Source organism: Dermacentor silvarum, chromosome 7, assembly GCF_013339745.2.
Source record: "Dermacentor silvarum isolate Dsil-2018 chromosome 7, BIME_Dsil_1.4, whole genome shotgun sequence".
Classification (NCBI taxonomy): Eukaryota; Metazoa; Arthropoda; class Arachnida; order Ixodida; family Ixodidae; genus Dermacentor; species Dermacentor silvarum.
In genome coordinates, this window is record NC_051160.1 from 134527317 (window position 1) to 134540799 (window position 13483).

A 13483-nucleotide genomic window follows, 5' to 3' on the forward strand; every position below is an offset into this window, starting at 1 on the left:
ATAGGAGGCGCGGCCACAGGTGGCTGGTGGTGAGCGACGGGAGCAGCTTGAGCGATCTCTTCGGCAATGACAGTGCGGAGCGTTGAAGGCAGACGACAGGACGGCTCCTGAGTGAAGGGGATCAAGGAAAGTGGCGGTCAACCGCCTCGCGCACGAAGTCTTGATTCTGCTGAAGGAGTGGACAGTGTTAAGAAATGGCAACCAGACTCGCTAGCGAGTGGGTGGTCGACAGAGGCTGCCGAGTCAGGGTGCGTTGCTTCTTCAACTCTTCGTAGCTCTGGCATAACGTGACTACTTCAGCAACGGTGCTCGGATTCCTGGCCAAAAGCATCTGGAATGTGCCGTCATCGATGCATTTTAGGATGTGCTGAGCTTTATCAGCTTCGGGAATGACGGCGTTGACACGTTTACAAAGGTCGACAACTTCTTCAATGTAGGTAGTGAAATTTTCACCAGTCTGCTGTGCACGGGCTCGCAAGCACTGCTCAGCGCGAAGTTTGCGGACAATAGGTCGACCAAACACTTGAGTGAAAGACGTCATGAAAGTTGACTATGTCGGGATGTCGACTTCGTGGTTATGGAACCAGAGTTGGGCAACGCCAGTAAGATAAAATATGACGTTGGTCAACTTCGCGACGTCGTCCCCTTTGTTATGCGCGCTCACCCCTTCATACGACGTAAACCAGTCCTCCACGTCCGTTTAATATGTACCGCTGAAGACCTTCGGATCACGTTGCCGAGAAACCACGGTGCAGATGACAGGCTGGGGCGCAGGTGCCGGCGTTTCTGTTTGTCGGTCATGATGGGCGGAAGCGTTCGGGTTCGAAGCTCCAGGGTGTAAGCGGTGGGGGAAATCCAGCAACATCCACCAATTGAGAAGAGGTTTATTGGCGGTGTCTTTCAAGGACGCTAGAAGTTCCAAGAATGGCGAGGCAGCGTGGAGCGCCGTCTCCAAGGGCACAAGCGACCAACAGCGCGAGCAGAGCGGGCCGCGCGTTGGCGATGCCGCTGGACGGAGGCGCGTCTTCTTCTTCACAATATATACATATATAGTCCAGTATCTTTACATGAGCACCTTACTCTGTCCATGCCTTAAAGCGCAATCCATCGCAGCCAGTATATTAACGTACCACTTTAAGGTAGCCCCTCTTTCCTCGCTAAGAACGGTACAATCCTAAGCGATGAGCCCGTCTCATCCTCGGTATAGGGAAAAGTGGAAGAGCGTGGCTAACGGTAGCTGGGAATGTAAGACGCCTTGTATAAGGGCACGGCTGTAGTTTATAGTATTCAAGTGGTGGGAAAACCTACAAGTTCAGCATGCATTTAGGCATTAGACTTTTGAATGTTTAAGAGCACAAAAATACCACATAATATTTTTCATTTATAAAAAAAATCGCTCGCCCTCCCGCCCTATCGAAAGTGTATGTCCAGCGAAGCTGTTGGAAAACCACAAATACAACTGCTTATGGTTCGGATTCTTGGTTTGAGCTTGTTCTTTATTGAAACGTATGCTGTTCTGTGTGTTGTATGGGTGATTTCAAGTAACGTATGCACTGTTCACTTCACTTTGCTCAGCGCTTGCAGCCTCTGCCTTACGGGGGTATGAGCCATTGCATTCTTTTGCTTGCTTACGGGGGTATCAGCCATTGCTGATGATGATAGCTGCTTGTTTTGAGCTTGTTCTTAATTACGTATGTTATTCTGTACGTTGTATCCGTGGTCCCAATGAATTTATGCACTGTTTGCTCCCCTTTGCTGAGTGCTTGTACCCTCTTCATTACGAGCGGGATGAGCCCTTGCATTTTTTGCTTGCCTAAAGGGGTATGAACCCTTCCTGATGGTCTTAATTTCTGCTAATTGACGGACACAAAAAATGCCGACTACAGAGAGGCTATCAGCTTCACTGTAAAACATCTGAAATTATCACTGTTGTGCTCTAAGCACTAAAGATGCAGTTACATGAACAGGCGAATGGTATATAAATAAAAAAACACAATCTGCACCAGCATTTTCTAAATCGTTTATTTTGAGCTCATATGAAAAGTTGAAATCCAGTTTTCCATAAAAGTAAGTATAGTAGCCATGCATGATGAACTGACAAAGTGTTCGAATTTTTATGAGGTAACAGTGGATCCTTCGCAGGTAAATGATGTGAGAGAGCGCTCTTTCGTCCAAGGAACATCAGTGATGCTGGCAGTGCAGACGTCCTTGACAGTCTGAAAATGAAGGGTAAACATACAATGGAATCAAAGCAAAGTTTTGTTTTACTTTAGGTCTCGCGTTTAGACTTTGAAAGTAGCTTTGTAGTGGGTGTGCGACGTATTTTCAAACAAGGCTTCGGATGGCGTAGGTATCTACATTCTATTTGTATCTGTCTAGGCGCCTAACTTCCTATTAACCAAGCCCTCTGTCACCTAACTGCACAGTTATTTCAAGGTATCGGCCCCCAGTTTGACTCAGAACAGTACGCTGCCCTAGTGGCCTTACACGCAGACCACTGTCCATTCGAGACCGCCTTCTTGGATATCACTTAACCTCTTTTTTAGAGCGATACAACAGCTTCTGGTCAATAATCATGACAAACAAGCCGGAATGGACATTTTCAGCGGTCAGGTGCCATTGTGGCGTTTGAGTTTCTCCAACAGGTTGAGGCCATGACGAGTGGGAACCCTGAAAGGCCAATCAGGGCGACTGCCGAGTATTCATAATCATAATCATCATCATTTATTAACCCTTAAGGACCCTTAACAGGGCATTACATAAGGGGGGGGACGTATTGTTAAGTTACCGAGTCAACAACCGAGTTTTCTGCGCACGATGAGAGCCAGCCACTCTTACTCAACGCAAGGGTGTTTGGCTGTGAACGTCTGCACTCACATCACCCCCAATGTGGCGTGCCTTTCTTTTCAACATAAACCTTTTCCACTGCAATTTATGACATTCATCACTGAGAGAGACTAACCATAAGCCAGGCAATCCTAAAAGCTCGCTAAAACATGCTATTGCAGAAATACTGACATAAGTTGGCACACGCTATGTGATCCGAGCATACAGCCGGAATTGAAATGAAATTCAATAAATTATTGAGGTTTCGTATATGATCTTTTCGCATAATTGCCACAGAAGACACCATTGTAAATGCAGAAAATTTGAAAGAATATTTATTTTATTGATTGAAATATCGTTGGGAATATTTGAAGTCACCATTACTACGTCCAATATATCGCGCACTTCATAGTTCGTAGTCAGAGCCACTCGATGATAGGAAGCGTTAAAGAATGGGGCGTCCTTTGACACACTGTTAGAAAGTTTTTTTTAGATTGCAATACAGCCGTTTAAAGAGTAATTGTAGAATAAAGAGCGCATCAAACGCAATTCTAGACGTGTTATGCCCTCGTGTGCTCATGCGTTCATGAATGACGAGAATGAAGGAACATGAATGACATCTTCGTGATGATGAACACCTAAAATAAACAGGTCGTCTACTAACGTGATGGAGACAACACGGCTGCATAAAGAGTGACAGCATTGGCCTGGGCAGGAATACTTCAAGATCTTTGAGATAAGCCTTAACATATGCCCTGTGTCATATTGGTCTGAGTGTAATTGTGACGGTGGTGACGGTTGTGTAAATTGCGAGAAACGTATTCTTCTCCTGGTCCTCTGCTTGTGAAGATCTGGCTTTAGAGAACATCAGTAGATTTCTGCGTAACTAAATATAATTGATGAATGAAGGTCCCCACTTCATTTGTTTCTATTTTTTTATTTTCAGAATACCTACATTGCCAAAAGGCATTACGTAGGGGGAAATGTATATCACACAGTCGTTGGCAAATAGTTTTATGCGTAATACGACTATCACATGTCTCTCATTGCTGATCTGGTGACTGGCCTGTGGTGATTCTAAGGTTACGCCATTAGTTCAAGGAAAACGTGCAACGTCTAAATAAAAAAAAGGAAGAACGCAAAGAGTCAGTATTTTGGATGCGTTATTCTTGACGGCCTTGCATGCGTATTCGTTTACGAAAATATGTACAATTCTTGCTAAAGCATGGTTATTTCTGACTCAGGCAAAATTGCTTCGTTAAACGTTTTGTTTACTTAGATGAAAGCTACTCTCCGTATATTCCTTTTCCCGAGTCAGAGCGGGTAAAGAACTTACCTCTCGAGACTTGGGTAGGCATGTCGTCTTGCTGTAAACAGCCGTAACTGGGCAAGTCGATTCAGTTATCTTGAACTTGATTCGGTAGTTCGTACCAGCCACTGTCTGCAAGATAAATCAAATAAAGATATGTCAGAGCTCAGGGTACTAGAGCGTAATTTATGTCAGTGCAAGAGTAAATACAGTGATTAATTAAGCAAATATTTTTCCAGATGCCAGCAAGTTTTACAATGTTTATGCACACGAGAACGAACCGCATTGTGACTGCTACCTAAATAATGGAATGCGCGATAGTAGGCAAAAGAATGACTGCACAAGAAATCAAAAGAAATAACTTTGTATTTTATGCTTAATCCTTTGTGGGTGCAGACAAAAATCTTGAAAGAATCCTTAGACTTATACATGGCACACACACATAAGGTTCCCACCACAAGGCAGAAGCTCATGGCCGAAGTAAGCCAACACGTGTCGAAAGTATATTGTTTTTAATAGTCGCGAAAGGACTGCAGGCAGTGTTCTCTGGCAGAATAGAAAGCATTGTGAGTCGGTACTCTGTAGTAGGGTTTTCTACACAGTTTTATACCCAAACGGGTGTAAATATGCCAGTGACACTGACAAATCTTTTAGGGTATAACAATAGGCAAGCATACTTGAAGTATACCCATAGGGAACGGTGTTCGGTTGCAGTATTGCTTAAAGAAAATAAAGCACCTTCATAAGCGCGCCCGGCTGGGCACTGCTTCTTTGCTTTGTTACGATGCACAGCTAGGGAAAGGACAAATATTTGATTCGAAAGTAGGAAGCGTAAAGAATTCACCAATCCGGATTCGAGCACAACAACTTCAGGCGGAAGCCACAAGACATCCACGTTGGAGTGGTTCAGATATTGATACCTATGTACACTATCTGTGCAAAAACGTGCTTGATATTCTCTCGCCCGTCGTGCAGACTCCAAGCCCTGCAAATCTTGTAATAGTAGCAGAGTTGTTGGTAAGTCTACAGGAACACAACATAATTTCGCCGCGGAATACATACCTGGCTGTTCATGTCTATTAGTTTTTGTTGTAGTAGAAAAACACCGGGTAACTTTACTGAGGGTATTAAATTAGAAAAAAACCTGCGTGAAAATTTTGAAAGCACTGACACCCACAATATTCAGAAAAGTGATGGTTACATCTACGCAATAAAGTTTATTCATAAAAAGTCAGTTTTGACATCATCAAGTTCTTTTATATTATGATAAAACTTGCATAATGTCGCAACCTCCACTGTCACAAAAATCCTCAGTTACGATTCCAACTGGTCTGGATATCCTTGGGTTTCAGTGGTATACCCTTAGGATAAAAGAACACTTGTTTTATAGGATGCTCAAAATGTGCTTACCATCCTATTACCGCCGATAACCCTTTTTAATTGTGTGGAGATACTCTAGCCTACTATATGAGTGCCTATATATGTTTAATGAATTGTGTAAACCAGAAATAATCTTTACAGCCTATTTTGGTGTGTGTCATAAGGCGTCCCTTGCAAGATTTAGACTCACGATAGAGGAAGTGCGTCTCGTGATAGAGGTGTGTCCTATTAGTTACTGTAGTCGCAATGTCAAAACGATTGTCCTATTATCCTCCGTCAGCCAAATTTATCATGCCTGTTTCGAGATAACATTTCCGATAATGGTTGCAGGTTTGGCGCTGTCTTAGACAGCAAACCTACAATTTTTTTTATTCTTCTGCCACCAGGGCGATATATTTAATGGGGAGGCAGCCTTTGTGTTCCTTTTTTCATTTCAGCATAATTACATCCGGTAATATACTGTGGTTTCATGAAAACGCGTACTGGTTATCTTTAGTCAAACTGTTTCTTTAATGTGAACTGAGAATTTGAGCTTTTACTTAGCACATAGATCAGTAAACTATAAAAGACGACCAATATATAGATGCTGAAAATGGAGGAATATGCGCCTTAAGATAGAACAAGTAAATGTAGAAAGTTGAGTACAGTCGTTGGCTCCCGACATGCACAGAAAGCTATCAGTGGCAATGAATTAGCCTTACTCAAATTTAGGCGCTATTTGCTGTATTTCATGTTCACTACGAGCACCTCCAGCTTGGTGGTTCAGAAAGCAGGTGGAACGATGTTCGACATCGTGGAGCTTCATCTCATGATGGTGCGGAATACATACCTGGCTCTCGACGTCGACAAGCTCGAGCACGGTGTCGAAAAACTGCCGGTTTCCAACCTGCTTGGAGACTGCAAAGTGCGCCAACTCCTCGTAGATCGCGTCGTCGCCCACGTTATGCTTCTGCCAGCCACCAAGCACGGGTATCTGTGCTTCGCTGCAGGCAATGATGGCCAACAGACACATCAGGAGCCCACACAAAGCGACGGTTGACGAAGCCATGGTTTCCTGCATTTGTTTTTATTTTCAGATAGCGCAATCAATCGCTTCAAGCAGGTTACCTTTTGTTCAACTCTATTATTCTAATACAGCATAGAAGACTTACCGTTCGATTCTATTTAACAGCGCAGCCACATTTTAAGACTACATATTGACTTTGCGAAGTGTGTGGAAATATGTATTCAGCAATTCTGATTTCTTGATTATCATGCACCCGTACAATTCTGCGACAGAATGACGAACCTGAAGCCATAGTGAAATGGCCATGCTGAAGATTCAACGGTGGTAAATTGGTTCCGTCATGAGTGATGCGGTACGAATCGAGCACGCCCAGTTTGCTACAAAGCAGCAGCGGAATGGTGAACGGGTTATCTGCTTCGTAGCCGTAGCCTATCCGTGTGCGCGCCCGATGTGTGTGCAGGACCGCAGTTTCTTTTAATCTGGAAAATGTCAGTCAACTTCTGCTGCTCACTCTTTCTGCTGGCCTCCGGAAGTACCCAAGCCGAGACCATGTTCGAAAGCCAGCAGAAACCATCGGCTGAACACCACCCCATCTGCGAAAACTAAATGGCGAAAATAAATCTTGCTCTCAGTATTGTAACGATTACCTGCCAATTATTTTTCTCTTCGCGCTTCCGCGGGACTCCGAGCAGCTCTCCACCGAACTTACCACCAGGATAGGCCGGACGTGAGGGGTGGGGTGATCCGGAAACACCAAAATCTAGCGAAATAAATTGTTGCGTTTTACCAGGCCTTAGCCCAGCTACTTGCTTCAATCCATGCGATGTGGTGTTTGTGTCACTTTTATGGAGCAGGCATTTCAGTGTCATCTTGAAAAGCACCGAATAGGCCATTCTATACATGGATGACTTTTTTACAGGAAAGACGTCAGTCTGATGTATCCACAATTTACTAAGAAAGTGGAGTTCTATCTTTTTTCAACTGATTAATTGCTTATATGGCAATCTTTTAATAAGAGACTCACGCTTAAGCAGCGACAAATGTTCGTAACGGGTAATTTCAGGTTAGCTGAACGTGTGAATGAACTCAACATGCTCTAATAGAGTGTCAAATACTATGTGCATCAAACCTTTCTTCTGTAGAAAATGCCTCTTAGGAGCTGTTATAGTCTGTGTTTTCTTATAAAACCAATGAACAATGGAAAAAGGGGAAACACAAGGTTTAGTCTCTATAGAATATAAAAAGCAATGTTTACGAACTTTTTTCCTGGGTACAACACATTATTACGCAAATGCCTCTACAATGGTTTCGACAAACCATCAGCGCTGAGCTAACCCAAATTGCCTCAATCAACGGAAAAACTAGACTTTTTGCAGAGTCGTAATAGCACCTTCGGCTATCATCGCAGAGAGGTCGCTATTTCTGATGGTCATGGATACAAGTATAGACAAAACTCCATCTGGGATGCTCTTCGGCACACTTGTCCTATCGTGCAGTTTAAATTGCTGCAATGTCTTCACGACATCCTCGGCGCCAATTTTAAACACGAAAACGAAAAGACATCATACGGCTACAGGTTCGGTGAATATGGTTGATGTGGTACAGCGCGATTATTGTGTTTGGTTCGCGATCCCTGTACTGATACACCGGTGTCGGCTTGACGGTAATACTGAACGAAGCATCCCTATACCAATCGTGATAAATCAGAACGGCACGGCCGAATCGCTTGGAGAAAAGGTTTAGGCACTTCAGTGTAAAAGTTTTCGTTCTATTTATTTAGCAGACAGATGGTCATGGAGCCTCTAGTGTTGCCGCTCAAAAAGTGCGATCAACTTCGTCCTTGTTTTCGATGGTTGTAGCTTTGCTTATACGGAGGGCTGTGGTCGACAAACAGAGACGACTCAAATGAACGATTGCTATGAAAGCTTTCGAAAGGGCCAAAGCTAATACCACTTTTATGTTAATACTCATTGCAGCAGATGGAAGTCGTTGCTGCCAGTGCGACCTTTAAAGAAAGCTACAAAGCGCTGAATAGCAAGTGTAAAAATTATCTAGAGAAAGATAATTTTTACATTCCTTTTTGTTTCTCTAATTGTTGATAAAGATCTTGCTACACAATTCCTTGTTCAACATGGGACCATGAGCATGTCATCACGTCAAATTTAATTCACTAACTGCCTAACACATTCAACATTAACTGTGAAGCGTAACGTTAACGGGTGGCTTGCTCTCGGATTATCTTGTACAGAATCTCGACCTTTCAAAACCTTTATTTCTATTCAAAGACACATCTCATTGATGATGCTTCGTTACCATATCACCCCAAACTGGTCTTATGGAATCATGTTCCACTTCCGACAAGGGTTTTTTTCCAATTGACAAAATGTTTTTCCATCCCATCACTCGTCAACCGTCCAAGCCAAACAGCGCGTTAACCACAGCATGGCCCACGAGTCCGTTCGTATCAAAATCCTTCCACACCTGAAATTACAGTCAATTCGGTCAAAGCGTCTCAATAACGCGCATTTCTGGAGCTCAAATAATATTGAAAAGGGAAACGTCACTCCCGGAATTTTCCTACAAAGGCTAAAGTTAAACCAAGAGTATAGTGAAAGTGTAGTGTTAAATATCAGGGTTAGTTTATATTTTCTACTGTACATCCAAATGAACGTGTTGTATCACGCACGTGAGTAATTGCAGTAAATAGTGGCAATCATTGGGCACACGCATTTTTTTACGCCAAGCCTTATCTTATCAACCAAGCATCTCATCACAGAATTGAATCTTCACTAACCGATTCCATGAATCGCACTAGCATTGAGTTGTATAGCACTTTTTTCATGCTGCCCTTTTAGTCGCTTGAGAAAGTGCATGTGCCTGTCATAGCGCAATAGATATAAAAACGTTTGCTCTGCAAGATTTTCTTCACAACATACGAACAAATAACTTCGAGAATGGAGATATCATATATACACGGCTTTATTATATCAAGTGGACCAATGTGTCTGTTGTGTGAAAGCGCATATTAGCTGGCGAACATTACGCCGACAAAGTTATCTCTGTTGAAGGGAAACCACAGGTATTTGTGGATGGAGCCAGAATTAGGCGTAAGTGAGATAAAGTTGTAAAAACGAGCTGTATTAGTACATAAAAAATTGCGTTCGTGCGAAAAGAAAGCTTTTGCTCGGAGCCTAGCTGAAGATCCCTAGTCCAATACATGTAAAAGGAGAAAAAAAGTCTCTCAAGAGACAACTGCTCTACGGATTTGAAGGACATTTGTAGCATTTGGAGAGAAAAGTGACTTACAGGAACTCTATAAAGCAGAATTTATAGTTAGAACTGGCCATTTCCTACAAAAGTACCTAAAATTGTTTAGTGTAAGAAATTGAAGCAATAAGTTCACAAATGTATAACTTTGCACCAAAAGCAGAAATCGTAGTTCTGTATATAGCATGTGATAGAACTAGTGTACCAGACACGTTTTTTATGTTGGTGTACGGCTTACGTGAAATTATCATAATGCATAGAAACGTTTTGCTAAATCCCCACTAACAATTATATGGCGCAAATTGTACTTGATAGATATATACTCACACGAATTGTGTCCACTCTAGGTTTCTGAGTAGCTGGCATTTAGAGTAGTGTGATATCTGTATTAACGCGATAGCGTTAAGGGCCCCGTGTCGCTGAGAATCTGGCGTCGGCGTTAAGCATTGGCGTCTGGCGGAAATAATTATGCCGAACCACATCATCCCGAACCACCCCAACCACACAGGCCCTCCGCGTGGCGCAAGGCGTTACTGCACAAAAATTGAACTTCTGAAAGTGAAATCCGTCAGAAAAATCGTAAAGTATGACTTAACCACAACGCACAGACGTGATAGCGTCGGATTGTAATTTGAATACAAGAGAAAAAATACTGATAAGCAGCCAGGGATCTTTGAATGCTAATGCGTTCCACTCCTAAAGGCGAAGCATAAGCTTCCACCAATTCTTATCGTGTTCCGCTGTACATTGGTTTTAGGGAATATTTAGGGGAATTTTGGACATGCGCGCGCCTCAGGCCAACAGCCAACAATTAATGAAATAAGAAAAAAGAAAGTCCTAGGGTTTTAACATTTTGGTATAAGACGGCTTACATTGCCCCTGTAAAAATGTCTTCCCAGCAATTTATTTGTGTTTCAAGGTGAAGCCGACTTTAAGGGAATCGGTGTTAGCTTGGTCTGTGTAAGCTGGCTTTGCCACATTGTGTGATGCCTACTCATAAAGAAAATTGTGGTGCGAATGGAGCCCGATAATGCGATCGCGTTAAACTCGTAAAGGCGAAGCTTAAGCGTCCTCCAATTATTTTATTACTGGGTTACAGAGCTGCAAATGTCGTACTTGAGCTTTTTTTGCAATTTTCAGAGTTTTCTTTGTATGAAAATATACTGGCGCAAACAACAAATGTGCTTCCTAGAAAACAATAGGTTTTATACTTTAAAATTCAACAGAGAGAGAAAAACAGAATAAACTTTAATAAAACGAGCATGCGAGCGTAGGTAGCTCCTCCACTCTGCAGTGGGTCCTCCTCTCAGTCCAGGAGTCCAGCGACCTTAGCTGCCCTTCTCGCTCGATTGGCCGGGTTGAGCTGGTCCGTCGAGTCGGAGCTGGACAGCGCTGCCTCCCATTGCCGTGTGGTGGGGTGTGTTATGGGTGTTAGCTGTAGTATGTTTGCGCAAGCCCATACCATGTGGTAAAGTGTAGCACATTGACCACAGTGTGGACATTTATGGGAATACAGCGCAGGGTGTATGGGGTGGTAAAGACTCAAATGTGGATATGTGTTTGTTTGGAGTTTTCGCCATATTACGGCTTCCTCTCGTGTGAGAGCATTATGAGGTGGGGGTAGTGTTCTTCGTGAAACGCGATAGTGTTGTAGGATGTGAGTGTAGGTTAATGGTATGGGCTCTGGTTGGAACTGCTCGGTGCGGTCATCTCGCGGCTCCCGGTGTGCATGCGCTCGGGCGTAGGCGTGTGCCTGCTGATTGCCGCGTAAGGACTCATGCCCCGGAGTCCACACGATTTGTATATATGGTGGCAGCTGGTGCGCTCCATTCAGAATGCGATGTGCAGCCCTGGAAATTTTGGCCCTGGAGTAATTTCTGTATGCCGCCTGAGAGTCCATCAGAACTATGAGGCAATCCCACTGCGGCCTCGTCGTGATGGCTAACGCTATCGCTAGTTCCTCTGCTTCCGCAGCGCTCACTCTGGAAACCGACAGACGAAAATTCAACAGACGTCACCACATTTGCATAGATATATACCGAGGATGCCAGTTTCTTGTTTGTGATCTACTTAGGTAGTGGCTGTTGTATTAAAGCCTCCTCTTAAATGTTTTATTACTTTGAAAGAGCTTTGCTATACTCATACCGTTCGATATGTGTTGCCTAAAGCCCCCCCGCCCTCCCGTTTCTCAGCGCACACTACGAGTACCGCTCGAAGACTGACGGGGCCCTGAAATTCTCTGCGCCTGCTCGAAACGTGACATATATTCTCATTGCAGCTAATCCGTATTTATGGGTTGGTACGGTAAATGCCAGAGAGTCACCCCGACTTATGAACATTTCAGAAAAATAACTCCCATGGAAATAAGAATATGCATGATTGCAACTCACCGTATATTCCTGAATCACTGGGCACAACACGGGTTTCTATTCGGTCGACGCTGTAGGTGCCAGCGACAGAGAAGTTTCCGAGAGGATGGTCCTCAGAACTCCCAAGCCTTTGAGTTCGCGCGGCTTATATACTACGGCATGGTGGCTGTTTTCTATCTCTTTTTTTTATTGTTGGGAAAGAAAGAAACTGGGAAGAAAGTGGGCGCAAAACCGGATAGGAAGCGGGGCTATAGTTTAATGCGCCTCTTTACAAGTTTCATTTATTTTTTCTTGCTTTTTGCACTTTCTTCGCTTGGAACGACCAAGTATCACGGCCATCCCCGTTCTTGCCTGACATCGTAATTGGGAAAGGTTTGAGGGGAGTGGTCGGACAAACATGTGTGCGCCACAGACTCGTTCCTACGAGGTTTTGCCATGTCTGTTTAAAATCGCCCAATGGAACTTGTTTTCTTTCGTCACACCATGGCGTAACAATTCATGCGGTATTCTTCATTCCACTCGCTCTACAAGGCATTTCGGAAGAGAAATAAATATACCCCTTGGAGAAATGCCAATGACGAAATTGTGCTGTAGAACAGATCATCATAATTTATTCGAATTCATCATTGGTAAACGTCCTTGAGTGGTCCAGTTCTTTTTCATATATAATAAAGGCAAAGAACTTACTTTTTTTTTCATTCATCTGGTGGACGGCTCTCTTCGGAGCAAAAGTACGTATTGTCTAATAAGACAAAATTTTTTGATTATTTCTAAAGCGAAGTAATTCACTTCAATTCAATCCCTTGAAGACCACTTATATGGGTAATGCATAACATGCGTACTCGTATATATATATATATATATATATAATATATACCATAGACAAAACCATCTAACCCCTCTGAAAGGTGCTTGGAATAATGATTCATTACTCGAATGCCTTTGTTTCACATTCGCACTGTATCAGGGTAAACGGCTGTTTATGGTGCAGAATTGGTGAGCTCAATTTGGCGTTCTTTTAACAGGGCTTATTTAGTCTTCTTATATTTCAAAATGCAGAAGCGTTTTGGCTTTCCTCAGTGATCATGATTCAGTTTCGGCACAGTGATTTTACCCTGCAGCCCCATGTTGAGGAGCGAAACGCTTGCAGATTGGGCGAAATGGGTTGTCTAAGAATGGTGATACACCACGCATACCCTAATCATATGAAGTGTAAAGAAAAAGAAGAAAAATAATTATTCCATTTAGGAAAAGTCTTGCTTAGCGCAAAATTCACACGAAAGGAAGGAAGGCGACAGGAACAGCCCAAGCCGCTACTTTGTTGCA

General features: G+C 43.2%; 1 protein-coding gene across 1 annotated transcript; it reads right to left on the reverse strand.

The window, feature by feature from the left end:
* Positions 1-2004: 2004 nt before the first annotated feature.
* On the reverse strand, positions 2005-12281 carry LOC119458463 (salivary cystatin-L2). The gene is made up of 4 exons (XM_037720303.2): positions 12179-12281; positions 6345-6569; positions 4163-4267; positions 2005-2216 (listed from the first exon to the last, which is right to left on the reverse strand). Exons 2-4 carry the CDS (start codon positions 6561-6563, stop codon positions 2115-2117), a joined length of 426 nt encoding a protein of 141 aa, XP_037576231.1. The 5' UTR covers positions 6564-6569; positions 12179-12281; the 3' UTR covers positions 2005-2114.
* Positions 12282-13483: the final 1202 nt, after the last annotated feature.